This window comes from Scophthalmus maximus, chromosome 14 (genome assembly GCF_022379125.1).
Source record: "Scophthalmus maximus strain ysfricsl-2021 chromosome 14, ASM2237912v1, whole genome shotgun sequence".
Lineage (NCBI taxonomy): Eukaryota > Metazoa > Chordata > Actinopteri > Pleuronectiformes > Scophthalmidae > Scophthalmus > Scophthalmus maximus.
The window spans coordinates 17,764,264-17,790,650 of NC_061528.1; the positions used below are offsets into that span (position 1 = coordinate 17,764,264).

The 26,387-nt window shown below is 41.0% G+C and overlaps 1 protein-coding gene across 1 annotated transcript; it reads right to left on the reverse strand.

The window, feature by feature from the left end:
• Positions 1-20,811: 20,811 nt before the first annotated feature.
• LOC118283144 (WD repeat-containing protein on Y chromosome-like) lies at positions 20,812-24,821 on the reverse strand. The gene has a single exon (XM_035604862.2). It carries the CDS (start codon positions 24,693-24,695, stop codon positions 21,693-21,695), a length of 3,003 nt encoding a protein of 1,000 aa, XP_035460755.1. The 5' UTR covers positions 24,696-24,821; the 3' UTR covers positions 20,812-21,692.
• Positions 24,822-26,387: the final 1,566 nt, after the last annotated feature.

Here is a 26,387-nt window from a genome sequence, read left to right on the forward strand (position 1 = left end):
CTGGTGATGGGGAAAGTTAAGGTTCATTGATGGAATGGAAATTAATGTAAAACTTGAAAGGCATAAAAATATGAAACAATGCAATAATAGTGTTACAAAGTGCTCTACAATGAAGAAATAACACTAGACAGGTAGATACAACAATGGAACATGGAGATGAAATAGAACAATGAAAGAGAAAAAATCCTTTAAAATAAATACATTTGACTAGTCATTGTGAATAAGAGCCAATGTTTGTTCAATTTGTAAAAGCTTTCATAAAAAGAAAACGTTTTAAGAAGGCAATTCAAAAGAAGGTGGAGACTAGTCTCTCTAGTGCCTCTAATAGCAAAAGCTCAGACTCCCTTTGTTCTGAGGTGAGACCTGGGAGTAACCAGCAGTGATCCATCTGCAGTTCTCAGTGGTCAAGAGGGTTTCATGATTCTGCCTCTGTGAACTGTTGAGGATTATCCCTCTGTAAGACTCTGGGTTTTCTTTGTACCTTTGTTGTGTTTCTAAAACTTGTGAACCTTTTTGATTTTTCATTTGGACTTCATTGGACTGATTTTTATGTTCTGGTCATTTTACTTTCTCTTTAATTATCTTCCTGTTGTCCCCTGTTGTTCTGTAGTCTCCCCCTCGTGTTTAAATGGATAGTTCACTGATTTTGAAATGGGGTTGTTTGAGTTACTTATGCATAGTTTATATGTTACCTTGTGGAGATGGCGCAGTTATACCTTGATGTGAGCTTGGAATGATGGGGTGCCGTCGAGGATGACACCCAGACTCTTAACGTGACAGGAGGGGGAAATTGAGGAGTTATCAATGGTAATGGAAAAACTGTCAGGTTTTGTCAAGGTGGATTTGGTGCCAATGAGGAGAATCTGTTTTGTCGCTGTTAAGTTTGAGAAAGTTGCGAGAGAACCAGGATTTGATTTCCTGTAGGCAATCAGAGAGGGAGGTGGGCGGGATAAGACGAAAAATCTCATAATTTCCATCTCCCCGTTGTAGAGGTTCTGTAACTTTTGGTGTGATATTGATAAACAAAAATGAAGAACTCCGTTGTAATGTGATTTTATGTCTAGCAAAAATTGTCATCTGCAAGAATAGATTCCAAAAATCTTCTTAAACGGATTTAAGCTGTACTTAAAATTTTTTGAAATTCATTGAAGGAAAAAAAGGCACAGGTGGTTTACAGGCTTCTGTAGCACCTGCCTATAGATAGATTTGATCCCAAACTGGGAAATAATGCTGTAACAGCAGCAGGTATCAGGCACACAACACATCATGCAAAATATAAAAAATATAAGAAAGACAAATGGTAAAAACAATGTCAAAATCTGTCTCCGATGCTGCTCCCCCAGCAGACCACAGTGAAGAACAGTACGCTGGCCACAAGTGTAGAGTGACATGGGCTGTAATTTCCACATCTATAACTGCACAATAAGGTTTTTTTTCTGCTTCCGGGAAATTTGCGTCCAGAATTTGGACACACCCTGGGGAAGAAAAATAGGTTAGGATTTGTAATCAGTACTAAATAACATAACTGTCAAAAAAACCAAAACATTATGCTAGTATTGGAATGGATTACATTTATTTTGTGCCTCAGGGGTTCACTATCTCTGGGCTGATTTTACGTTTGACGTTTAAAATTGGCCTCTTTGGGTGCAGTAGGCTACCCACAGAAATCAGGTGATATACTCTGAAATTTCCCATCTTGCCATATTACATGGCATGGCAAAAGAGATGATGGACAACTGACCTTTACTTTAATGTGTGTGTGTGTGTGTGTGTGTGTGTGTGTGTGTGTGTGTGCGTGCGTGGCACTTGGCCCTTGTGAGCGGACGCACAGCTAATGTCCAGCTGGATCCACTTCCCGGCTCCTCCGCAACCTAGGTTTCCTCTCAAACGTTGGCCACCACTCCTGATCGCACAAAGATTAATATGAAGTGATTGGCAGCCATGTTCTCACTTAGCACTCCAGCCATGGTGCCCCGGGGTCCCTGCCAGTCGTAAAGAAACGACGGTGGAAGTGCCATTGTGGCTTTTCTCTGTCATTTAGCCCGTACCCAGCCCCAGCAGAGAGGGGATGAAAAGTGCCAACGGCCACGTTGAATTATGAGCCCGACTCAGCCCCGGCCATATATACAACCCAGCACAGGGAGCTGTTTCCTGCTGAAACGCCTCTTGCTGCAGTTTACTGAGGTAATATTTCCTGCGCTACGACCAGAGTGGTTATGGTCCACAGGCAATCTACCTGACGCAGCTTTTGCCAACGCAGCGGCATGAAAGACAAGGCGTTAACTCGTTGTGAAATCGCCCTTTTGTGGTTAAACAGGTGAGGCGTTTATTAATGAGGACAACACATCATTTCTTTCACACCAGCCTGAGACCATAAGGACTAGAACGGCTATCATGTGCATAATTACAGACACAAGTGAAATTGTACGTTTGGGCCACATACCCGATTATAAACCTATATTACCACAGTCAAATTAAGGTTGTCCATGTTGAATGTGTCCTCTACTTGATGCTAATGGGCACTAGGGATACACTCTGGATCCTTTGTGTGTGTGTGTGTGTGTGTGTGCGTGTGTATGTGAGTGTTTTCCTGGCTGACATTTTGCTGATACAGAGCAATACTGGCACCGCAGTAGACCCGCGGGTGCTCCGTCCTGGAGGGCAGCCAAACAAAGAGAGGAAAAGAGAGAAAAAAGCGGAGGGAGTGAGAGAGACCGAAACGATAAGTGACACGTTTTAAATATCAGCTCATTAGCCACCTGTAAAACCATCTAATGAGCGCTCATGGATTTTACATTCCCTTTCATCAAGTATAGGTTGGAGAAAGCCGAGGGCACTTGCTTGTTTCCCCTCTGCGTTGCTGTTCTTGCCAAGGAGATAATACACACACACACACACACACACACACACACACTCTACTGTAATGGCCGACGAACACCCAGAAGCCCCGACTCACACATCCTCAAATCGATGTAAGCGCCCAACAAGCCCCACGCTGGATGCACTCATCTCCTTCATTCTCATGTGAACTTTGGAGGTCACGGGATCAAATATCTCCTGACGTCCAGACATTGAGGCTCTGCAACTCCGTAGTTACAGCAAATGGGTGGGAACAATTTGAATTTGCATAGGGGACGACACTCGTCAACTTTTTGTATTGAGCAAGCAATATAAGGAATTGAGAGCTTAAGTTTGAAGCATTGTTTTCTTTGCTGATATTTCTTACCTCTATCTGTGTGATGTCGCCAGTGCTACTGGCTGGCACACAACCCTGAAGCAGAATATTACATCCCCAAGGGTTTTTGTCCAAACACACTTTTGGTAATTTGGTCACGGAGCTCAAATTTAAGCTCCACACCATTTGTTTCCAAAATGACTTTTGGATGTTGCTTAGCCAGGTAAGATTTCTTTCTGTTTCCCTGTTTGTGCATCAGCGATCCTCAGTGGAGCAATGCACTAGTTCTCCTGTGTTAGCTAAACCTTCCTGCAGATCCTTCACAGTCATGGAGCACTTTTGCTTTGCCTTATTCTGCCCGGCAGACGTTCAGTCTGATCTCACAGTGTTCTTGTTCTTCCACATGTTGTCATGACTTCCACAGTTCCCCTTAACTGCCATCGCTTATTGACATTTCAAACGGTGCAAATTTCAAGCTGGAGGCACTTTGATACATTTCCATAGCCTCCCTCTGCGTTTTAGACATCAGTAAGCTTCCTTTTCAGATCCTCAGGTCAGTTGCTTGGAGGAGCCCACGCCTGTTGAGCGTGCGAGAAAAGTTTCTGGTGCTGGCGATAAAAAAGAAACCTGGCGTTCAGGGGATGGATCAAAGTGTAAAACAGGAAGTAACAACAGCGAGGACAAACATAGATTACCATCGACTTTTATCAGTTGAAAAGTGTTGTTTGTGTCATCACTGTCACTGCCAGAAGGGGGAGCCCAACGTTATGCTGGGCAGGTTTAATTAGTGCCAACGGTTGAGTTCCTTCTATCTACCATTGTCACTATGGAACCAATGATAAAAGTCTTTCTAAATTTTATGATCGGCTTCATGTATGTATAAAAAATGTGTGCAATATTTAACGCTTTACCAGACTCACAATGACATGGGGGGGAGCAGTCCCACAATGAATGTCAATATGAATATTTTAAAGTAATGGTCTGAAGTTGTTGACTAGTGTTCTGTTGCTGTCGGCGCTGACAGTCAAGGGGTTGTGGCTTCAGTCTTTGAATAACTCACTAATCAGCAGCACAACAACTGCAACAGTAGCTTGGGGCAGTGATCACATGCATTTTCCATGAAAGTGCACAATCTAGTTACTGTTAATTTATAAATGAAGCCACTCGAATTAGATTCATGTCCACCCTCGTTAGTTTCACCGGCTTCAGAACCTCACTATGACAAAAGCAACACAAGCAAAACAAAGATAATCATAGACTATATGAACAGACAATGGAGGTAGATGAACTGTTACTCACAGCTGCTTCACGTGAGACAGGAACAGATTCTCAAAGTGTTCACAATTCCCAGGCACAGAGGAGTGTGTTTGTTCCCTGACAGTCCTGACATTTCCTTGAATCCAGTCGTAGCTCCTCCTGTCAATAGCAGCTGTGTTGCGATTTCTTCATTTCTCTCTGAGATCTTACCGGGATGGAATCGGGCTTGTTCAAAATGCTCCCTGCGGAGACGCATCATTTCAAAATTCCTCGAAACCAAATGTCTACACAACGGGGCCAATCAAAGACAAAGATACATCATTTGCTTTTTATTAACTTGGCACAGACGAAGGGAGGCATATGACAACATTGTACTCTTATTGTGTTCCATGAGAGGAGAACGTGTTCCGATCTCGCCATTTGCACTTGTTGAAGTAAAACTTTACAGTCGCTACACTTTTAATAAAAGGCATCATCTCATTCTAAACACCGAAGGTAAACCTGGTTTGAATTGAATTGGTGGCGTTGCTCAGCACCCTGCTCAGATTCAGCATGTTGATACATGTTGTTTGCCACAATATCAAGTTTAAACTAATTTAACTATTAATTACAGTCAAGACTAAGTATTCGGAGAGTCTGAGCTTCAGCACATTGCATTTGAACTAAATTTGTTGGAGGTCTTGTTGCATGAAAAGTATAGACCAACCATCAGAAACATTAGTGGTTATTTTTCTACATCCCGCACATCTATCCTATACAGGGAGAGGTTTTTATACACTCTTATCTCCCCCCACCGTCTCAGCCTTTCCTTTTTTGACAACTGCCTAGACCTGGTTTCTCAGGAGATCACAGCGAAAAATTCATTAGACCCGTCAGTCAGATGAAGAATTTGTTCCGGTTGCTGTTCTTTACTCTTCATTCATTTGCTACCTCTCTTTCATTATTTCTCTTCTTCGATTGGCTCCCGCTTTCTTTCATTTTCAATCCGTGTCCTTCGTCTTCAGCATGCCCACAGACAAAAGACATGGAAGCGCATACAATCATTGCATACAACATACACATCTTTTTTTTCTCAGGTCCTTGAACTCTATGTGATCAGACACATATGCTTTATATTACTGCCATCACAAAAAAAGATATGACCCTTTCGTCTGTCATATCTTCTAGGTATGACAGACATGACAAGTACAGATTGCAGCTCACACACTATTATATATATATATATATATATATATATATATATATATATATACTGTATATATATATATAAAAAATATATATTTTCTTGCAGCCAAAAAAACATCTTCGTACATACAGTGCTGTTAATGCAAAGTCACGCCTATTCTTCTCACTCTTCTTCTCAGATAGCCTGCAGAGCAGCATGGCAATACAAAAGGTGATTTGATATATACAGATTTTATTACGCCACCCAATCATTATCATAATTTTACGAGTTTTCCGTCACATTTGTTATGGGAACTGTTCATCTGACGGCCATGCCTTGCCTCCCTCCTGACATCCTAAATCCGTTTTGCCACGTGCTGTCACAATCCATCAGTTAAATTTGAAAGATCACAAGCGTACTTCGCCACAAGCATCAATGCTGTTATTCAATAAGAAGGCCATGTTTCATTCTTCATCTGTCAAGGAGCCACCGAGAAAAAGTGCAAAGGGAATGCATCTTCCCTTTCATCCCTCGCACAGACGGCTAACCCATGAGACCTGCCTCTCGGAGATCTGGGGATATGAGGTCACGGGGAAACCCAATGATTTTCTAAAGGACAAAGGTCAACTTGATAAAAGTCATATCTCTTTTACACATAAGACAACATGTTAAAGGGAATTATGTGAGACAATAAGGGGATGTGGATGGAAATATACAGGGAAAAGAAATTTTTTGGTCGGGTAAATCTTCCTCTAGAGAGACTGATTACACATTTTAGCAATTATTCTACCATTGAGAAAAACAAAGAGCCTGAGAGTCTATATTTAAATCTTTTAAAAACACACTTAGAACCAGGCAACAAGTAAAGGGAGTCACCAATGACATTGTTAACTTAATTCTGAGAAAGATTGTGTCAGCAGGGAGGAAACGCTTTGCTTTTTTTTCTTTTAACCACTATCCAATTTGAAGCAGCAGCAGCAGTGAAATTACCTGCACTGAACTAGTACATCTTAAAATTTGATGTAATTAAAACTATTGAGCGGGTTGCTCTTGTCAGTACTACTGATGCTCAGTGGTCCTTGTAGACCAAATAATCCATTTGTCTCCACCGCCTCACAGTATTAATCTAAACCTCGCAACCTTTTAATTTAAGTTTAATTTAAGCCTTCATTTACTCCGGTTGGTATTATACTCTTCCTCCAGGAAATCAGTGCAGTTTATTTAAGACTAGGTTAAACTCAGCAGTAATTTAAAACATGTCTAGGGAAAAGCAATTGTTGTTACAGGTTTTATTTTTTTTGAATTGTCAGACACATCACGCATCACTATCAAACATTCTTTACGAAATAGACGAAACAGTGTACAGTGAATACTACTCTGAAAAAAAATATTAGTATAGTACACAAGTCATATAGCCTGTATTGCAGTATTTACTGCTGTCATACATAACTGCTCAAATATTTGAAACCATACTTTCAGATATGCCAAGTATTACTGGCATTTGAACTGACCCATGGCCCTTATCCTGAGGTCCTGAAATGTGTGTGTACAATCTTGACTCTAGTGCTGAGTCTCACATAAGGGCCTTCATCCTGACAATAATGGCAACATAAGTACCCTGATAGTGAAAGTTCAGTCAGGAAGACTGTCTTCTGCGCATGCTTCCTAATTCACAAGCACGGCCTACGCTATTCTCGTTTAATCCAATCACAGCCCTGTTCAAAGGACAGTTTCCGTGGTGTTCTACTCCCTGCTGTGGTCTAAGCGCCAACGTCTATTCCTCCTGTTCACAATAAATCTGAATTTATTCAAATTCACTTGTCTCTCTATAAGTCTCTCCTGATTGAAATGATCAGAAGTCAAGTGATCCCCATCTTGACTATGTGGATCACCAAAGTCTTTTCAAATTGTGAAAAGGGAGGAGGACACATTGTTGCCGCTGATGAGCACACACACAAGAAAGTAAAACGAATTTAATTCAGGAAAGCAGCCAGTAGATATTTTTGGAATTGCAATCAAATGTTGTGACCGTTCTTTTTTGGTAAGTGCACAAGGGAACAAACAGGGAAGTCGTGTTCGGCGTTTTGGGGAAATGGGTGTGTCTTTTTTTAGATCAAGTCATGTTTGAGTTTTTACTAAGTTCTACCAGTTACTGTACAGTGTGTAAGTGATCGAGAAAAACTGCACTGGTTTTGAAGGCCACTTTATTCCAGTGTTAGACTCAATCTCCAGACCAGTAAAATGGTCCAAAAATTAAGGAAGACAGAGGGTATTTATATTGCAGTTTGCATGCTGGCCCTGAGGAGACGCATAGCTGGATCACACCTCAGGCAGACTGTGCCAGGTTACCCTCCAAAGAAAAGTCTGCTTCATCACAACTGAAAAAAAGAGAAAAAGAAGTAAAAGGAAAACAAAAACTTGTTTAAAAAGCCCTGAAGTGGGGTGCAAAGTTTCCCCTGTTTTTCGTGATACCTTATTACATTTCAATGGGGGGCAAAGGGCTCTCTGTTTGAGCTCATTAATAAGAGTCTAAAACACAAAGTGAAGGCAGATGACTTGGAGTTATTCCTTCTAAAGGTCAAGAGGATCTCATGCAATTATGGGCAAGATCTTGTGCTGGAATTCAGTGAAGCGATGAGGGCATTAAAGTGATTGTACCCATTGTACTTGTAAAGTATAAACCCAAGTTCTCGCTGATTGACTGAAATCTCAAGTGCTCATACTTTAACTGCACAGGGTTCAAATCCAAATGTTACATTTTTCTCTCGTGCATATAATTGCGTATGGATTCTCCGACTACTTATATGTGATGGGTACTTGGTAACAACTAGGTAAACCTGTGTAGCTGCCATCTCAAACATAATGTCAGGTTTAGCAAAGCAGGACCCAAACGCAGGGAACATGTGCAATCGATAAAAGAAATAGAAACAGGCTTTCAGTCTATGAAGGTAAATGACACAACAGCTAAAACACAGAGCAGGAAAAAAAAAAAGACAAACTGAGAGAGGAGCACAGACACTAAATACACAAGGGAGGCAGGAATGATTGAACAAAGGTGGAACACATTGGGGACAGGTGCAGACTATCACAAGGGCGGGAAACAGGACAAAGACAGGAAGTTACCGCGCAACACAAGGAAAGTGACTACAAAGTCAAACAGGAACTACTAAGCTCAAGATGCAACAAACACGTGGGATCACAAGCAACTAACTTAACAAAAGGTGAAGAGGTGACACAACTAGAATAAAACAGAATGAAGTATATCAAAAGACAAAGATGTGACAGAAAGTATTTTAAGAGTTCTGAAACATGAGCGGAATCATGACACGTGAAATATGCACTTCATGCAGTGCACAGAGAGAGTATTGAATCAAATAGACACGTTGCCGTGCTAGCTGTGTGGCTTTAGAGATAGCAATAGCCGGTAAGTCGGCCAGTTCACCAAAAGCTCAACATCTAATAGATTTCGATTAAACGCTTCAGTGATCCCTGACTTTTCGCCTGGTGCTAAAAAGAGGTTGACATTTGTGCTTTTGTGTGGAATATCTTGCCACCTACTGCACGGACTGCCTTGACATTTGTAGAGGTGTTGCTGAGCAAACAAACCCCATGGGGTTTATTTGTAATAAACTTTACTTAAGTTTAAATTTACAACCACACTCATCGGGTCAAATAGTTGACCTTACTGCAAATTCCAAAGCTACTGGCAGCATCAGCTTCAATTTTTTTTTTCAGTTTTGTATTAAAATGCTAAACCGGGTATGAATGTTAAACATTTGAGTTTGCCATAGGAGAAGGACCACCGGATCTGGAAGTGTTTGTCCCCATTCATAAAAAATACCTTTGGGGTCATAGTAAACTTTCCCCTGACATTTTCATGTGCACAGGCCTTCTACGTTCTTTTTATCAAAGAACATTTTGTCGTAACGCGACACTGTTGTTCCTTTTTCACATTTAATTTTAAAAGTTTCATCCAGACTGTAAATGTGTAATATTGTCTATGGGAAAAATAAATGGTCTTTTTTTTCCTTATCAAACCAGGGGCACCTTAAATACCTCCAACTCAATGTCTGCTAGGCATCAGCATGTTAGCATTGTCACGCTGGCATTAGCATTTAGCTAATTGCAATAATTGCAGTGTCTAAGCACAGTCTCATAGGATAGAGACACTAGTATTTGCTTTAGACTGTCTCTTTATATGTGATTGTAAAGTTGCTTCAGAAAGTATTCAGATCCCACAATTAAATGTGAAAAAATAAAAATTAAATTATAATTTTATAATGACAAAGTGGAAACATGTAGATGTTAACAAGTATATAACACAAAATGCCGAACACAATGACACCGGGCTGACTGGTCTCCACGATGTTCGACCTATGCTACAAACAAAACATCTGATTTGGATAAAGGTCCCAAACAGTCTGGCCACAGGATGTGCCGCCACCACCACCACAACCGCCACTCCCCACCAACACACATCTGCCTGCCTTACACCTACGGGCCCCATTGCCCGCCGTAAGCATCCTGTTTCTTCAAAGACCCATCTCACCTTACCCGTCACTCGTTTGTCCTTCTGCCCTCAGGAAAGTGCAACAGGTCCATCAAAGCGTGCACCTCAAGATTAATGAAGAGTTTCTGCCCCGAGGCCATAGCCACACTGAACTCTTAGAACTACTGTGCACTAGCTACCACTGCACAAATTCTGAAATGATCACTCTGTATTTTCTGTGGAATACATTAAGGTGCATATGAGGGCATCATTTGTATGCATGTGTGTATGTGTGCATGTGCAAGCTTTGTTTGTACATTTTTATACTCCTCACCCTTTAAAAAAATGTATTATACTCCTTGTATTATCTGTATTCATTAGAGCTCTTCTCAGCTAGTTTGCCTGGATTATTTTTCCAAAGCTTTGACTGAGCACAGGGGGCACATTATCCCTCAATAATTGTTATTAATAAAAAGTTTGGAACCTCAAGGACTCTTCCTAAAGTTGGGTGTCTGGCCAAACTTGGTAGAGATGGGAGAAGCTGCGGGAAGGACAACCATCTTAGCAGCAATCCATCAATCAGGCCTTTATGGGAAAGTTGCTGGATGGAAGACACAGAGTAAAAGGCATTACAGCCCGCTTGGAGTTGCCAAGCCAAATGGCGAAGAAAATAAAGATACTCTGGTCTGATGAAACAAGAACTGAACTCTTTGGGCAGGACTCCAAACACTACATCTGGGGAACACCAGTCACTGCTCACCACCTGGCTAATACCATGCCTCCCGTGATGCATGGTGCTGGCACCATGATGCTATTGGGGGGGGGGGGGGGGTTTCTCAGCAGCAGTGGCAGCGAGATGGGTCAGACTTGAGGAAAATGATGAATGCAGCCAAACACAGAGGTCCGAGAAGAAAGAACCTGCTCCAGAATGTGTGTTACCACAATGTGACTCTGACTGTCTTTAAGTGGCCCAGGCCAAGCCAAGACTTAAACCCCCATGGAACATTTGTGGAACGGAAGATGGCAGTTCACAGACCCTTCCCATCTAAATTGATGGTGCTGAAATTTATACCGTCTTATAAAATCAAAGTACTTTGGATTTTAAGCTTACACCAGTCACCACATAGTGTACATGCATGGTGATAAAAAGATATAGAGACAGACAGCTCAGACAACTACTGAGCCATTTATACCACATCAATACATCTTGACATTAACTGAAGTAGTTGGCAGTAGTTATTTGTGCTCACTCATCTACTGGTTGCTTCATGACCCTTCTGCTCTCTGATCTGTAGACATAGCTGAGCATGTTGTGTGACCTATTTCATTATTCTGTTGTGCTGCTTACAACAGAAAGAAGGAGCCCGTGTGAAGGAAACCTGAGTGATTTATTATAAGGCTGTGCCTCGGTCAGAAGTACACACTTCATATCGAGTAAACACCTAATTTACGATCTGTGTCTATTTAAGAGTAATCCCTCGCTTTTATCATTTTGAATAATGTATATTACGTGTCTGAATCTCTGTCTCAGTCTCGTTCTATTTCTTTCTCCCTCTCATTATCAGCCATCCGCCAGGAACACTGACATCAGAGCACAGTGAACCAGCAACATGAGACAATGCATTATGTTTCAAATTGTGACACCTCCACCACAGATGTGACAATGAGACAGCAAGTCGGTGGTCCTGCCATAAAATTGGTTACTAAATGAATGTGCGGTTATTAAGGAGCAGTTCTCTTTGACCTTCTGAAAGTAGTTCACATTGATCTTTCTTCATCAGTACAATGATGCTCATGCAGCTTGACATATGGCTTTTTTTTTCAAGTAATAAAAATGCAACTCACACTTGCCCAGTATAAATTCCTAATAATAGTCCATTACCACACTTTCACAATGCAGTCTCATATTCTTCACAAACACACCTTCTCCTCTGAACATTTGATGGAACAAGAGTATATCTAAACTGTACATAAAGTCAAGGTTGTAAATAATACCTGGATACAGTTTCAGTTGTGACATATTGGTCATGCTATACCTTCATTGTAGACATTTAGGAAGTTTTTAACTTGTTCACTGTCTTACTGTTGGCTGGTTAATATTGTCTGGTTCTTATCCTGCTTCATGTGCAAAGATGTTCCAAACAAATAGTGTACCACCAAACATAAACAATTAGTGTATAACACAATATAGAACGACACAACCACTCAGACCTACAAACCTTTCTGATTCAGCCCTGACAAAAAGGGAATGTTGAAGACATTGAAGAAATTCAATGTCTTCAACATTGCATCTTCAAGACTTAACTGTTTAAATCATTTGGATGAAATCTTATTTGAAAGCGATTATCCGAACTTTGAAATGCTATATACTAAAACTGCAATGTTCAAGTCGACTAAAACTTGCATGATGTTTTTAAAGACTACCTAACACTAAAACTGAATATAAAAATAGCTGGCAAATTAAAATTAAGCATCATTATGCAACTCTAAATAACCTTAACATTCCCAAACCTCCCCAGCTCTTCATTTAAGCATGAAGCAGTTGGCTGCAGATTGATAAATGTTAATTGCTGATTGCGATATACTTGATTTATTATGTATAAACAAAGTTTGGCAAAGAATAACTCCGTATAAAGTCTCTGGCGAACAGGGCGAAGCAAATGAGAAGGCCTATCTAACCCACAATATGTCTGGATCCTTTGGGAGGCAACCGTCTTCTGTGTAGTCTGTAAGTCATGAAAGCATTTTGGGCCAGAATGAAGAAGTAATGACACACAGAGTAAAGCAAGCTGTCTAAATATTTCATCCCTCCAGCCTTGTGCTGTGACCTCAAATTTGGGCTCCGACAACTGACTTGTGGCTGTTCTAAAATATCATTAAAATTAATTCAATTATTTCCACTTGGCTCACAGTAGAGAATTTTCAAATATTAACCAATTTAAAAGAAAGTACGAGACCAACAGTAAACTATATGATTTTGAAGTGGCTAATCCAGGTACTTGGGGTCTCAAAGAAACTTCAGCGCAAAACAAAACCAAAAAAGAAAGTTTGACTAAAAAAAGAAGAATCTGAAGCTATGGTCGAGAAAGTTTCAACAACAGTTTATACATTTTAAAGGGGGAAATAAGTTCCAAATACAGTTCTAGTGTTAGTCTTAAACTGCAATGATGATTTTTCAGTCTGTTTGGACTAAAAGGAGCTTAATTATTCCTTTCTTATTTGCCCCATTATATATGTCATATCGTCTAATTCGATACTCTTGAATACAATTTCAGGGCCCAATTTCCAGTTCTTACTCATAAGAGGCGACAGTCAAGAATCTGCCTTTTAGCCATTTCTTGTTAGGCAAGAAAGCAATCGGAATTAAAAAAGAAGAAGCTCAGGAGTCTCTTCATTCCAAATGGTCCATACAATGAAGCCTACCATTGACACTTACAAAAAATAATTTACTGTCACAACCTCACACTGTTTGCAGAATTCACATGTGCTTTTTCTGTCTGGTTGATGGTTAAAAAAATTGGTCTTGCACAAGCGTGTACATCAGTAACATTCTCTGGTACACCCACAGTCTCCTGCCTCATATCCATCCTTTCAGCACAAATCAGTGTTCAGTGTGTGTGACAGCCAGGGTATATTTCAACAGCAACCTATTGAAGTGCATGAGCTGTCGTCGTGATGTTTGTCTACCAATGTCTGTGACATAGAGCAGCGCAGACATTTCTATAGTCATTTTGGCTGTGGCCCATTATATCTTTTCTTTTTGCAAACTCTACCACGATACTAAAGTTTGAGAGATTGATTGACATAGATATGGAGACTGACAAATGTAGCCCTCCATTATTCAGGCACTGAGGACGGGCAATCAACATGGGGAAATGACAAACAAATATGAGAAAAGGTACGGGTTACAGCAAAAAAGGTACAGCAAGTTAAAACTGTAAAAGTTCATCGGTACTGTGGGAATGATAAAATGTGTTGCTATGCAACAACCATGCATTTTTTTAAAATTAATGCCTTCTAAAAGGATTAAAAACAAGAAAGGATGAGCGGCTGAGAGGGAGTACGTGAGATGAAGGTGCAAGAACAGAGGCACGTTTCATGTGCAGAGCAGAAGACTGAATTCTTGGTGTGCATGTCAACAAACTGACAGCCGAGTCTTCAAACAGGACTGTGACGATGACATACCCAGAGGGAAGAGGATTTTCCGCTTATAAGCGTTTATAAGTCCTATTAGCTTAAATGAGTGATTGAAGTCTTATTATTGGTTGTGGAGTAGGGGGGAGAACAGAAACCAACATTTACCTTAAAAATCAATATGAAATTTGTAATTGTCTTTTTGAAAAATAATTAGCAGATTGATTAATATAGAATCTGACAACCAATTCATAAATTGATGGTTCATCCTTTCAGAGCCGTGTGTTGATAATTGTAGTGGGAAACCAGGGATGCCACGGACATGTTATAAGAGGTTTAAACCTTAGTGATTTTAACAGCAGTTAAATAATGATGAATTTGCTTGCAAAAATAAACAAACAAAAAAACCCAGCTCCCGTAAAAATTCCCCTGCAGTCATGTAATGTAAATACAGCATAATATTCCTTAATGCCCTTAACCTCCATCAAGAATATATTGCCTGCCTCTACTTGTAATTACATATGTAATTCTGGTTCCTGAAAAATAGTTTTCTTTCTTCTGTGACAGAACCTGGAGTTTTCATTTTGGCGTTCTACAAACGTTGGACATTTAAAAAAAATTGAATTTAGGATTCTGTCAGTGTTTTGGTAAGTATAATCGGAATTTTGTCCCTCCACTATTGTTAGAATGGTTATATATTAAATGATGAGGTTTCTTAATGTGTCTTAATTACTTTGACCATGTGCAGGAAAAGAACAGACGAGATGATGTGTGACCGTAACTCAAGGGTTTTCGTTTTCCAGCAACGGTGACTGTCGTGATGTTTATTCATGCCTCCTGCAGAGGGGACTCCTGCACAGATCGCCCCTCTCTCAACAGCAAATATGAGACGCCTCAAAAATTGGCAGTGTAAGGGGGAGGACTTGATTCACAACCCTCATTAATAGTTGAAAGCAGTGGCTCCATCTAATTATGAAGCTCATCCATCAACAGTAACAAGGGCTGTCATTGATATTTAGCTGGGCATAAAGGCCGGCACGTGCTGCTTTATATGCTAAGCAAGACGCCACAAAGAATTTGCAAGTTCGAAATCTTGACACTAATGGCTTCCCATAATTTAATGAATGATGAATTAAACCGAGGTGAGAACCTTGGAGGACTGGAGGAACGAGCTGCGAGACACAAACAAAAGTCCCCGCCTGTAATTTGCTAGAGAAACTCTCCACCTATCTCCTCACCACCTCCGGTGTAGCTGAGCATGGTCTCCAGTGCTAATGTGTATTTCTTTCTGTGGCGAGCCGTCATTTGAATACAAAGGCCAGCGCAGTGTCTTGCTAATTAACAGCTCTTAATCATAATGGGTCGTGTGATCAGGGATGCGTATTAGTAGGAGGTGAGGAGATGATGGATAACAGTTGATGTTATCAGTTATTGCTTCTACGCCGATAATCCAGTAATAATTATTATGACTTCTATACACAACACAAAGGATGAATCATTGTGAATGATGGGATTGATCCCGTCAGTAGCAGGGGCGATAATTTGAAACAGCTACAAATTAACATTAATTTCATCTATGTCCATGTTTGCTATGAAGAGAAACTAAGACCTGTGTCGGATACTGTGGGCTTTGTTCACTTGGGTGGTGCGATAATACACGTGCACATTGAAATTCCCTCTTACAGGGCTGCAATTTCTTTTTCTCTAATGAAGCCATTACTTTTGCCTGTATTAAATTTGGTAGTGTGAGGTTAATGGCTTCATTAGGCAACAAATCGCCTCCCAAGGCCGGTGTAATGCACTTTGCCTGTTCAGTCTTGGCAATATATTTCATCATTTGCCATCGATGAAAGTATTATATTACAGGGAAACGGATTAGCCTGGGCTAAAAACATGGAATGCTTCTATTGCAGAATGAAATTCAAAGCCACAATTCATGATAACAATGGGATTTAGCACCCTGTAGGCAGGGTGCAGTTCTGATGTGTCTGACATCAGAGACAGAGAGAGAAAGACAGATATAAAAAATGAGAGGATGAAAGACAAAGACTCTTCTAAGTCTTTCTAAGTCCTCTAACCTGAACAACCATGTCCCGTTGGTCATTTGCCACTACTCTCAGACACGAGTGTGTCCTGGAATAGCGCCAGCTACGAAGCCAGGCATATAGGATGTCTGTCGTCATGGTCATAGTAATAAACCTGCAGTGTAGTTACAAATGGGAAAACAAACGACAGTCCCTTTTGTGGAAAGCCATCCGAACCAATTCTTATGACTGACTTACCTACGTACCTTCCTCCTTTGCTCCTGTCATAATTACAGCAGCCGCTCACGGTCACCAAGCAATAAAACGTAATTATGGAATCGTAATAAGCCGCTAGCATGGATGACCTTTGGGCTTGTTTTAACAGGAGGGCAGTTTCAGTCATTCTGAGGATATGAGGTCAAAAGCTCTCGGACATGGAATTTTCTCTTTTTGGAAGTCTTTTCATGGTAAGAACAACTTTGTTTTCAGAGTGAATCAGTAAACCAGTCAGGATGTGTCACTGAAGAAATGATGAAGCATTGCAACTACTATTGTAGAAAGTATCGATCTGTTGAAAGTATAGCTCTACAACATGAATGTAGATTACTCTTTCGTAGACATAATTAACGAAGAAATAACTGACTTTTTTGGCCTCTTGTACAAGCTTTAAACATGATATATAATCACCTTTTAAGGTTGGTGTGGCAAGCAATTGTGTTTGGGGTCACCTGATGTAAGTCAAATCTCTAGTCATTTAGCTCGGTTTTGTTTGCTACAAACTCCTATTGGTTGTATGACAGAGTGAACATGACTTGCGTTGTCCAACAGTGCACTCAACGTTGGATGACACGCTCACTTCTCTTTTGTAAGGCATGTTATCTTGATGAACTTTAGTTGTCATCAGGGACTGTGGTTATACTTATATATAAATGTAGCTTAGAATATGTGTCTTTGTGGTTTTGAAAGCAAGATATGTGAGACATTATATACTCTGTGCCTTGTAGTATTTGATCCAGAAATTGAGCATAGCGTTAGCTCAGGCAGGCAACGAAGTTTAGCTCAGCCCCTTTGCAGCACATCAGCTGACAGTAGAGATCTCTATACCAGCCCACATAAGCTGACGACTCAGCCGATCGTCTTCTACGCAGTCAATTGGCAAAGCTCATATTGCATGCCCTATTTAAGCTTCTTCAGCCAGCCTACACCTTCTGATTTCACTGCAAATCACTTTACAAGTTATTCAACAAGAGAATAATCAAGCTGTTTCCAGAAAGCACACATACAGTATGTCTTGCCGGCGTAGACCCGATGAATTAAGTTCATCGGCGAAGACGTTTCACGGAAAGCATTTGCTAATTGGTAATATGTCGCCGAGATGTTGGCATTTGATAGAAAATGACCACCAAGAGATGTTTGGCACATTGGCCTTACTGGACGGGCCTGGACCCACAAGGCCCAGCCATAATGCAGACGCTGGTAAACATTTTCCAACATCTATTTTCAAGTCTTCTTCAATTCAGCTCTCTTGACCTCGCTTTCCATGAAGGCTTATGAAAGGGTAGGGAGGTGTGCTCTCCCTACCTCAGGCTTTCCACATATGCACGTGGAAGGCCAGGCAGGTCCCAGAACAGAGCGAAGAGAGAAACTTCTGATTTGATCCCTTCCTTCAAAGCTACAAACCTCCCACCAATGCTAAATATCCCTCTCCTTTCCTACAGCATGAAGTGCTGAGCAATTAAAGAAACAGCCACAATCACTGAAAGCTGATACGCCACGGGATTGTCATATAAATGAGCATGCTTTGTGTCCATTACATGTAAGTGACAGCATAGTGAAAGAGTGCTTTCGTGAACTATCTAACCTCAGTGCTCCTGATGACATTTCAGTCTTGAATCAAGTGGGCTGAATGTGTGGCTCAAGTCTCGAATAGAGCTGCTGTGATGAGTGGGAAAGTTCGGGGTGTTCCGTGAGAAACATTTAAAAGCTGTCTAGGTTTACTGCAATGTGCCCTCTAGCTATGTATGGTAAAGTGCCACAGTTGCAGGCCTACACCAGAGGCAACAGAACTAAAAAAAAGAAAAACTTTGATGAGTGTATATTGCATTTTCAGTGTTTCCCTTGGGGGCTTAGAGAGAGGAGTGAACTTCAATCTACCCAAGACAAGATGGACATGCGCTGCTGCAAAATCTTGGTGCTCTCTTGAGGTGCCTAGAAAGCAGTTGGACGCCAAACTTTCCATGGTGATGTTCAGGACTATATTGTCCAATACTGATGGGGTTTCATAAATACCTGCAGAAAGAGCCTGTGGCCTTACAACGAGCAACAGGTGTGTTGTACAAAGAAACTAAAGAAATATGTGGGTGCGACAATAACAAGGAGAAGGAGTGAGAATAGTGTAAAATTCCTCCAATGTGCAGTGTGTACAAAAAGGTCGACCTAGCCGTTTCCCAAGCTTGTGTCACGTTTTCCAAGTCGCCATCATACCCATTAGTAGCTGCAGTTGTGAGAAATTGTTTAAATGGGAAATTAACTATACTTATATCGCGCTTTTCTATTCCTATTGACCAGTCAAAGTAGTTTACAGGAAAAGTCACATTTACACACATTAATACAACGCTGCTATTTATTGCGCATCTTCTGTCACATTCATACACTGCCGGAAGAGACGTTAGAGGCAATTTAGGGTTTAGGGTCTTGCCCAAGGACACATCGGCATGCGGACTAAAGGGAAGCTGGGATCGGACCGCCAACCTTCAGGTAAGTGGACGACCTACTCTACCTCCTGAACAGCAACTTCCACGAAGGTGCAGAGATTGTACTGCAATACATTTTAAGAAGAGAAAAGGTGAGCAGTGTCCAAATCAATTGTAAACATAAAATAAATGTTAACCTTTGAATGCGTTTGCTTGATAATTGTGGTAAACATCCTTGTCACCCCGGGTCACCCAACACACACCAGAACAACAGCCGCTAACCGATATCTCTTTAAGTAATGGGAAAACAAAATAATACAACAACTTGGCAGTGATAAGACAATTGAAGGTTAATAATCATTCCCCTGGTGCAGCTGAAGGTGTTCTCCTGAGACAGAAATATTCAGGCCTTTTTAGTAAGTAAAAGCAGAGCCTTCTAATAAAGGTTGCGACAACGAAAGTCCAAAACGTAGACTTAATATAGTTCCCGGAAGTTTTTGGCGCGCAATTCGAATCCATTATTCAGAGCGACAGACCTGCGATTTTTGGTAATCAGTAGTCAATATGTTTATCGATTTACAATATAGTAGACCAACATGCCTATGTAGTTAATCTATGTAGTTAGTCAATACGTTTTTTTAAAAAGAGAAATAAATCATAAATAATCATGAATCCTAATCCACTAAAATGCTTTAATGCGCATGTTGATTTGATTCAGATGTCCTGATAATATACAATCTGATTATTTAAACGTCATACCCCTCTTATGCCCTACTTCCGGGAACTATTGAGAGGCTCCATGATCCGCCATTGCTGGAAAAAAATGGTCCATTGGGGTGAACGGAGTTGTCACGACTCATTAGACGACTCTGAGTAAAAGTATATAAACATAAAGCTACGCCAATATAATTGGCTGATGCAGACATACAAAACTCCTGTCAAATTAAAGATATACAACAGTAATATACCTGACATTTGTTTTTAAAATGCAATGAGGCTAAAGAAACATGTATGCACTGTGGCTGGGGATGTGACAACATTTTGTTTTTTTGTTTTTAGCTCCTACAGTAAAACAAATGTTAAGAGAGTAATTATGTTGTGGGCTGGGACGGGGGTGGGGCATTGTATTACACAATAACATAATTTTTAGTGTAAGGAAAAATCAATAAAGACATTGTCAAAAAAAGGATATAAACACCACTAATGTCAAAACACTCAATATCCTCACCTCCAAAGTATAGTTTTTAATCAAAAGTAAAAATCCTCAAAATGCAGAGTCTCTTTCATATTGTTATCTTTTACAGTTTGCATTAAGTATTTATTAGAATTTGAAATGTTGCAGGCCAGTCAAAGTGGAGCTAGTTTTATCTATGCATATATCATTGCATAGTGTAAACTATAACAGGCCATCACATTTTCTTAGAAGACAGGTTTTGTTCATGAACCAGCTGTTAAATAAGTGTTTTGGAGCAAAAAGTTAAAATAGCCCTCCCTGAATGTTTAAAATAGCAGAAAATGTAAACACTCTTAGACTGTACGTAAGCACAGTACCCAAGTGAAAATGAACTTATTCACTTTCTACAACAGCTTGCCATAGGCGCTGTGGTGTTTGCAGCCTCCACAAGTTATTTATGAGATGCAAGGTGTCAGGCTGGTGCTGTGTGCACGATCATTTTACAGTGTTTGAAAAACAATTATGATGCCCTCTTAGAAATTCTGAAATGAGCCTGTGATATTTCTCTCATTAAACATGGTCAGCCATGCATTAAAAATACATGGTTTAGCAGGAGTGTGTGTGTGTGTGTGTGTGGGCCAGCTGGTAGACAAACTTTGCAAGATTTTGAAGCAGAAAGGAGAAGTTCAATTAAATCCAATGCAATACAATTACATTTTATTTGCATAGAAGGAGATGCGGATGCCCATCAGCTTTGATCAGTTGGCGTGAGAGGAGAGACATGAGGGAGAGAGGAGAGGTGTGTGGAAAAGAGAGAAGAAAGGGAGACCATTCACGGAAGCATGGCTGGAAGTTAAAGAATCAAAACTTTAGAAGCCAAACTCAAAATGTTGTGGTAGTTGAAAATGTATCGCTTTGTAAACATGTAAGCTAAAATGTAAAGCTTGATCTTGGAGCTGAAGTTTGAAGGAATTGAGAGTTGAAACATCTTGCTGAGGCAGCTGATGTGTCTTTGGACTCTGGGAGGAAACCGGAGCCGCTGCAGTAAACTCAGACAGGCACGAGGAGAGCATGCAAACTCCTCACAGACATAACCTCCTTGCTGGGCGGTCACGGTGCAAACCACTGCACCACCGTGTCCCCCACAGTATCCTAGACACAGGAATGACTCCCGTGTGGTTCCATGTTTAACCTGTATGAATCTTCGACGGCTCTTTGTTGTGTTGGTGCGTCCTGTGGTGAGCGGTGGTTTTGGCTTTGATTGAGTAAGATTATGAAACTTATCAGAGATGGGTAATAAGCGTGCATGCTTTATCGAGTGTTCAGCCCCCTGCTTGACTGTATTAGCCGATGGCCACGTGTGGTGAGCTCTTTAAAGCGTTAGTACAGCCTGTGGTGAGCAGGGTCTCAAGTATTATTGGCTTTTAATTGAGTCAGAAGATGAGAAAGCGGAAACTTATCAGAGATGGATGATAAGCGTGGATGCTTTATTCAGCGTTAGTACAGCCTGTGGTGGGCAGTCTGAGGCGGATGTGGCCTAAATTGCTTGATGATGCACGATGATGTGCGAGCTGAACCTTATCAGATGTCTGCGGAGTCTGAGGAGAGCTTTGTTTGGCATCTGTGGCATCTCCGATGTGTGGAGCTTAACGTGGGCCTGTATCTAAAAATCCCGTCTTCACCGGTGTGTTTGGTCTGACACGGGTATGTATCTGAGGATTCCTTGGCAGATGTGTTTATCTTGCTGTCGGGTTCTTGTAAATCATCATGGCATTCTTGCTGCGCTGTGATTGCTAAGATTTTCCTGTGAAGTTTTTGTTTGAGGTCAGTAAAGTCAAGCGGTGGGGATGTGGGCCGCGTCGGTCCTGTGCAGTGCTCAAGAAGTGGTGATGTGGGCATCGTTGCTCTTGTCTGGTCTGGTGATGGGGACGGGGACTCCGGCAATGGCATTTGAGTGTCAATTGTCTCTGCTGTGTGTGGTTGTTCTGACTGCTCCTGGTCAGCATTCTTCTTTGGGCAGAGTTGTGTTGCATCCCATTGGTCTCTCCCAAAAAGGCCAATTAAGCAGCCTGTGTTTGTCCATAGCTGGACATTGTGGTCCAAACCTGCAGTGATTACGTTTTTTTCACACAAAACATTCAAAATCTCTGTCTGAGAAGATTGCCAGGAGCCCAACAGTGGAGGTTGACACATTGACACACGCCACCCATTTATATCCTGAAATGGGCCTTTGTCCGTCTGTTCTTTTAACCCAAATCCCTGAATATCCCACAGATAAATTTTTCCAGCACTGTCCCCCGTCAGAAGTGTCCGTTCATTGACATCTGTTGACATGGTGGTAATGACTGCACCATCATCATTTACAGCCCTGAACTTCGCCAACAGACCTCCCTTGCATTTGACAGACCAGGCATAGATGTAGCCATCTGCAGAGGTCAGCAGGGTTGCTGTGTTTATAGTATTCTCCCTGGTCCTGAGACACCTAATAAGATGACTGATCTTCACATCTGTCTTTGTCCCATGTGATTGAATTCTCCCAATGGCGATGGCACTTTCTGGCAGACTCCTGGTCTGACCTTGAGCAACTCTAAATGCCCAGTGAGTTCGAATGCTCGTTCTTGTATTAAGCCAGTAGAGAGTCTCGCCAGTGTCCATATCCCAGACAATGACATATACATTGCTGGAAGCAGTAACCAGTGTGTTTTCATGCACATCCATAGAGGAAATGTCACTTAAATAATCATGCTCCAAAACTCTGTTGTTATCTCTTTTCATATCCAAGTCAAAAATGATCTTGGAGTTCCTAACTGAAACAAAGATGTGATTGTTAGTGCAGACAATACCTGTCACCTTGCGCGGCACTGTCACAGGGAGTACTGCAAGCTCTGTTCCACTGTTGAAGTTCCACAGTCTCACTTTCCCATCCCGTGAAATTGTGATTAGTCTACGCTGATCTTCATCAAATGACATGGCAGTGGTCCCCACATGATTGCCCGGAGTGACCTTAAACTGCACAACGTTTTTTCCTGTCAGGATATCCCACACTCGCACCACACCATTCTGACAAACAGAAATGACCTGTTTCAAAAAGTTGTGATAGAGTGCAGAGCATAGGGGCTTCTCATGGGTTGTTTCTTTGCTTTTTGAAACATCCGTTCCTCTTCCAAGACATTTCCCTATGTGTGTGTTAGTCAGGACCAGCTCATTGTTTTGTATGTTATAACACACACTGGCAATTCGGGCTTGTTCCATGCCATGAGCCTGGAAGCTTTGCCTACACATAAAGCTTTCGGACCACACGCGTACATTCATGTCCTCGGATAAACTGATGAGTATTCCGTCCTCAAGATTGAACCTAATGTGAGTGATAGGTTTGGCATGTCCTGTTAGGGAACGAACGCAGGACAAGGTTCTGTGGGGTAACCACAGCCGCAGTAAGCCATCTGTACCACCAGTCACTAGATTCCCAGCTGAAGGGATGTGTTCAACGCACGTGAAAAACTTAGCATTACCTCTGCTCTCAAAGACTTTATTTGAGACTCTGGTAATGTGTGAGGCATGGATGCGTGTGAGGACCATCGTCTTGGTTGAACTACTGCAGGTGGAAAATGAGTCGAGCATTGGAAAGTATTGGACTTGGCTGCACGGCTCATGAAAGCTGAGACTTTTAACACATACAAAAGGTTGAGAGGAGCTTTTCAACAGGGTCGAAACATTTGCAGTTTGATACCCGTGCTGAGAGTTTTCCTTGAACAAATTTGAGCAGAAAAGGCCATTTGCCTGTATATTGTAAGAGATGAACACATACAAATGTCCTTCCATATCACTAAAGGAAAACACAGCTTTAGTTCCATTGGACCAGTAGTTCATAGCATTCACTGCGTCGTCCTCTACTATTAAAGAATGACTGACATTAAACTGTTTGAGGAAGAAAAGATTCCATTTGAAAAATATCACTTCCCTGTCAGTGGTGCAGATGGCAATTTGATTGGGTTCTTTGAGGTACACCATGTCATTAACATTCATTTTCTTGCTGATGGAAAAATATGTTTTTTGCGTTGCTTTCGGTTTGCACAAAGGAGTTGAGCAAAAGATCTCAAACTTCTCAGTCCAGACGCTGAGGATACCATCTGAGCTCATCGCGATGTAATGGCCTTTATGGCAAGTCCTGGTTTGTCCTTTTGAAACCTGTGGATCATGATCAGGCTCCCTTTCATCGTCAAGGGGAATAAATAACAGACGTATAATGCGTTTACGCAGATCCACAGGTACAATTTCAAAAGGGTTGGGAAATGGTTTTTCACAATCCCAACTTTCTAATGCCATTTTTTTATCCAAGAGAAAATAGAGCAGCTCATCAATGTTCACAGTTTTGTCACTGTTTGTGGCAATCTGGGTGTGGAGGACCTTCAGGTCCTCTTCACTCACAGAACTGTGTATCTTCCTCATTGCTACACAAAATTCCTCAAAATCCAGCCCTTTAGATCCATGAGCACAAGCCTCTCCAAAGACCCTCAGGATCTCTGGAATATCTTTAGGAGTCAACATTTCTCCTGCCTTTGTAGCTTCACTTCTGCTCTCCATGGAAGTTAGTTAGAATTTCTTTCCTAGCTTCTTTGTAATTTGTTTGATTGTTTTTTCGCTTTTTCAAATTCAGAGTGTGTAAATGTACCAGCTATGCTAGTGTCGTGAACGGTCTTATAAATCTGGTGACTACTTTGTCTGTGATGGCATTCACATAGTGCTTTGATCTTGAATTTAAAAAAAGGCTATATACGTTTGATGACATCATAGATGATCTCCTGTTCCTTTCATCCATGTTCCTTTTAAAAAAAAATAATCAAGGCTGTGTGTATGTTTTCTTGTATTACTATCATTATGGGGACATGTACAAGTGACATTCACATTGGAAATTCTGAGCACTTCTTCAGTCGGGTATAAAAAGAAAACCAAAAAAAATTCTCAATAAATTTAAGAAAAGAAGCAATAAAAATGAATAGTAGCCTAATGTTTAGAGCACTTAGTATATTACCAGAAATTATAGGGAAGAAAACAAGAATATGTTGAAAATGCAGAGTCTTAACTGACGTTGAAGCCAGCTGAACATGAGCTGAATTCGGAGAAAAGCACATTTGAATATAAGGTAATTCCCAGTTGAATTAGGTGAATATAGGTTGGAAAACATTCCTTAATGGAAAATCCTGCAAACTTGGGTGCAATAGCTTTCAGGAAAATTGTTGAAAATTGGAGTCTGCAACTGATATGCATTGCTTTTGAAAACTTGAAAACTGAAAATGGATGTGGGAGCTGAAGATCAAGAAGCTGGGGGTATAAACATGTTGCTCAAACAGCTGGGAGACAAATTATATGCGTTCAAAGCTGGAAGTAGGAATAATTGACGTAATACTGCACTATATCAACGAGCTGTACCAACAGAGGTGTGTGTGTGTGTGTGTGTGTCTGTGTGTCTGTGTGTGCGTGTGTGTGTGTGTTTGTGTGTCACTCATTTCATTCCAGGTGAGTCTTTGACAATCGGTGGCACTATGATGGAGTTGGAGCGGGTTTCCTCTGGCAATAAAAATGATAATCCAATGACAGGCAGAGGCCACATAGGCCAAATAACTGTAGAGCTGGTGGGGCGAGTCAAGTGTCAAAGAGCTGCCTCGAGACTCGAGCTTTCTTGAAGCTGTGATCTTATCTTAAATAAAAGGATGCTATGCAATTGGGAATCGGAGCAAAAGAAATCCTGGTTTAACCCCACTTTCATTCAAGCCTCTGCGGTAAAAAAGGCAGTTTCGAGGCAACGCTAACAGTTTTTCGTTGTCGTCACAAACCTGCCTTTGTTAGATCTGTCAGTCAGATCTATTATCATGCAATAGTGTCACCACTGTCTCTTAATACGGGGTCAGGAGAAGGATTCACTGTTTTCTTTGATAAAACTGTCTAAACCTGTCAGCAGTAGTGTGTGTGTTTCACCGTGTGTAGTCCATTGTTGAGGCTTCATGAAGAAAAAGACAAAGAGTAGTAGTAGTAGTGACAAGTTAAATCCAAATATATTATATTCAGGAACCTACATCATACTGTGATTGAATACTGTCCTCAGTGCTGCTTTGTTCAACAGAAATTTGCAATCACACTCATTAAAACTGACCAAAAGCCTTTTTTCTGCCCCTTAGAGGATTTTGTATAGTCATGTTGGCTTACACACAAAAAGGGACGATAAATTGATACCGGGTATTTGTGGTTTTCTCCAAGCAGGCAAGGACACACTGAATG

Bases quoted from the DNA above. Each gene is read 5' to 3' on its own strand.
- LOC118283144 (XM_035604862.2), bottom strand. From the start codon at position 24,695: ATGGAGAGCAGAAGTGAAGCTACAAAGGCAGGAGAAATGTTGACTCCT.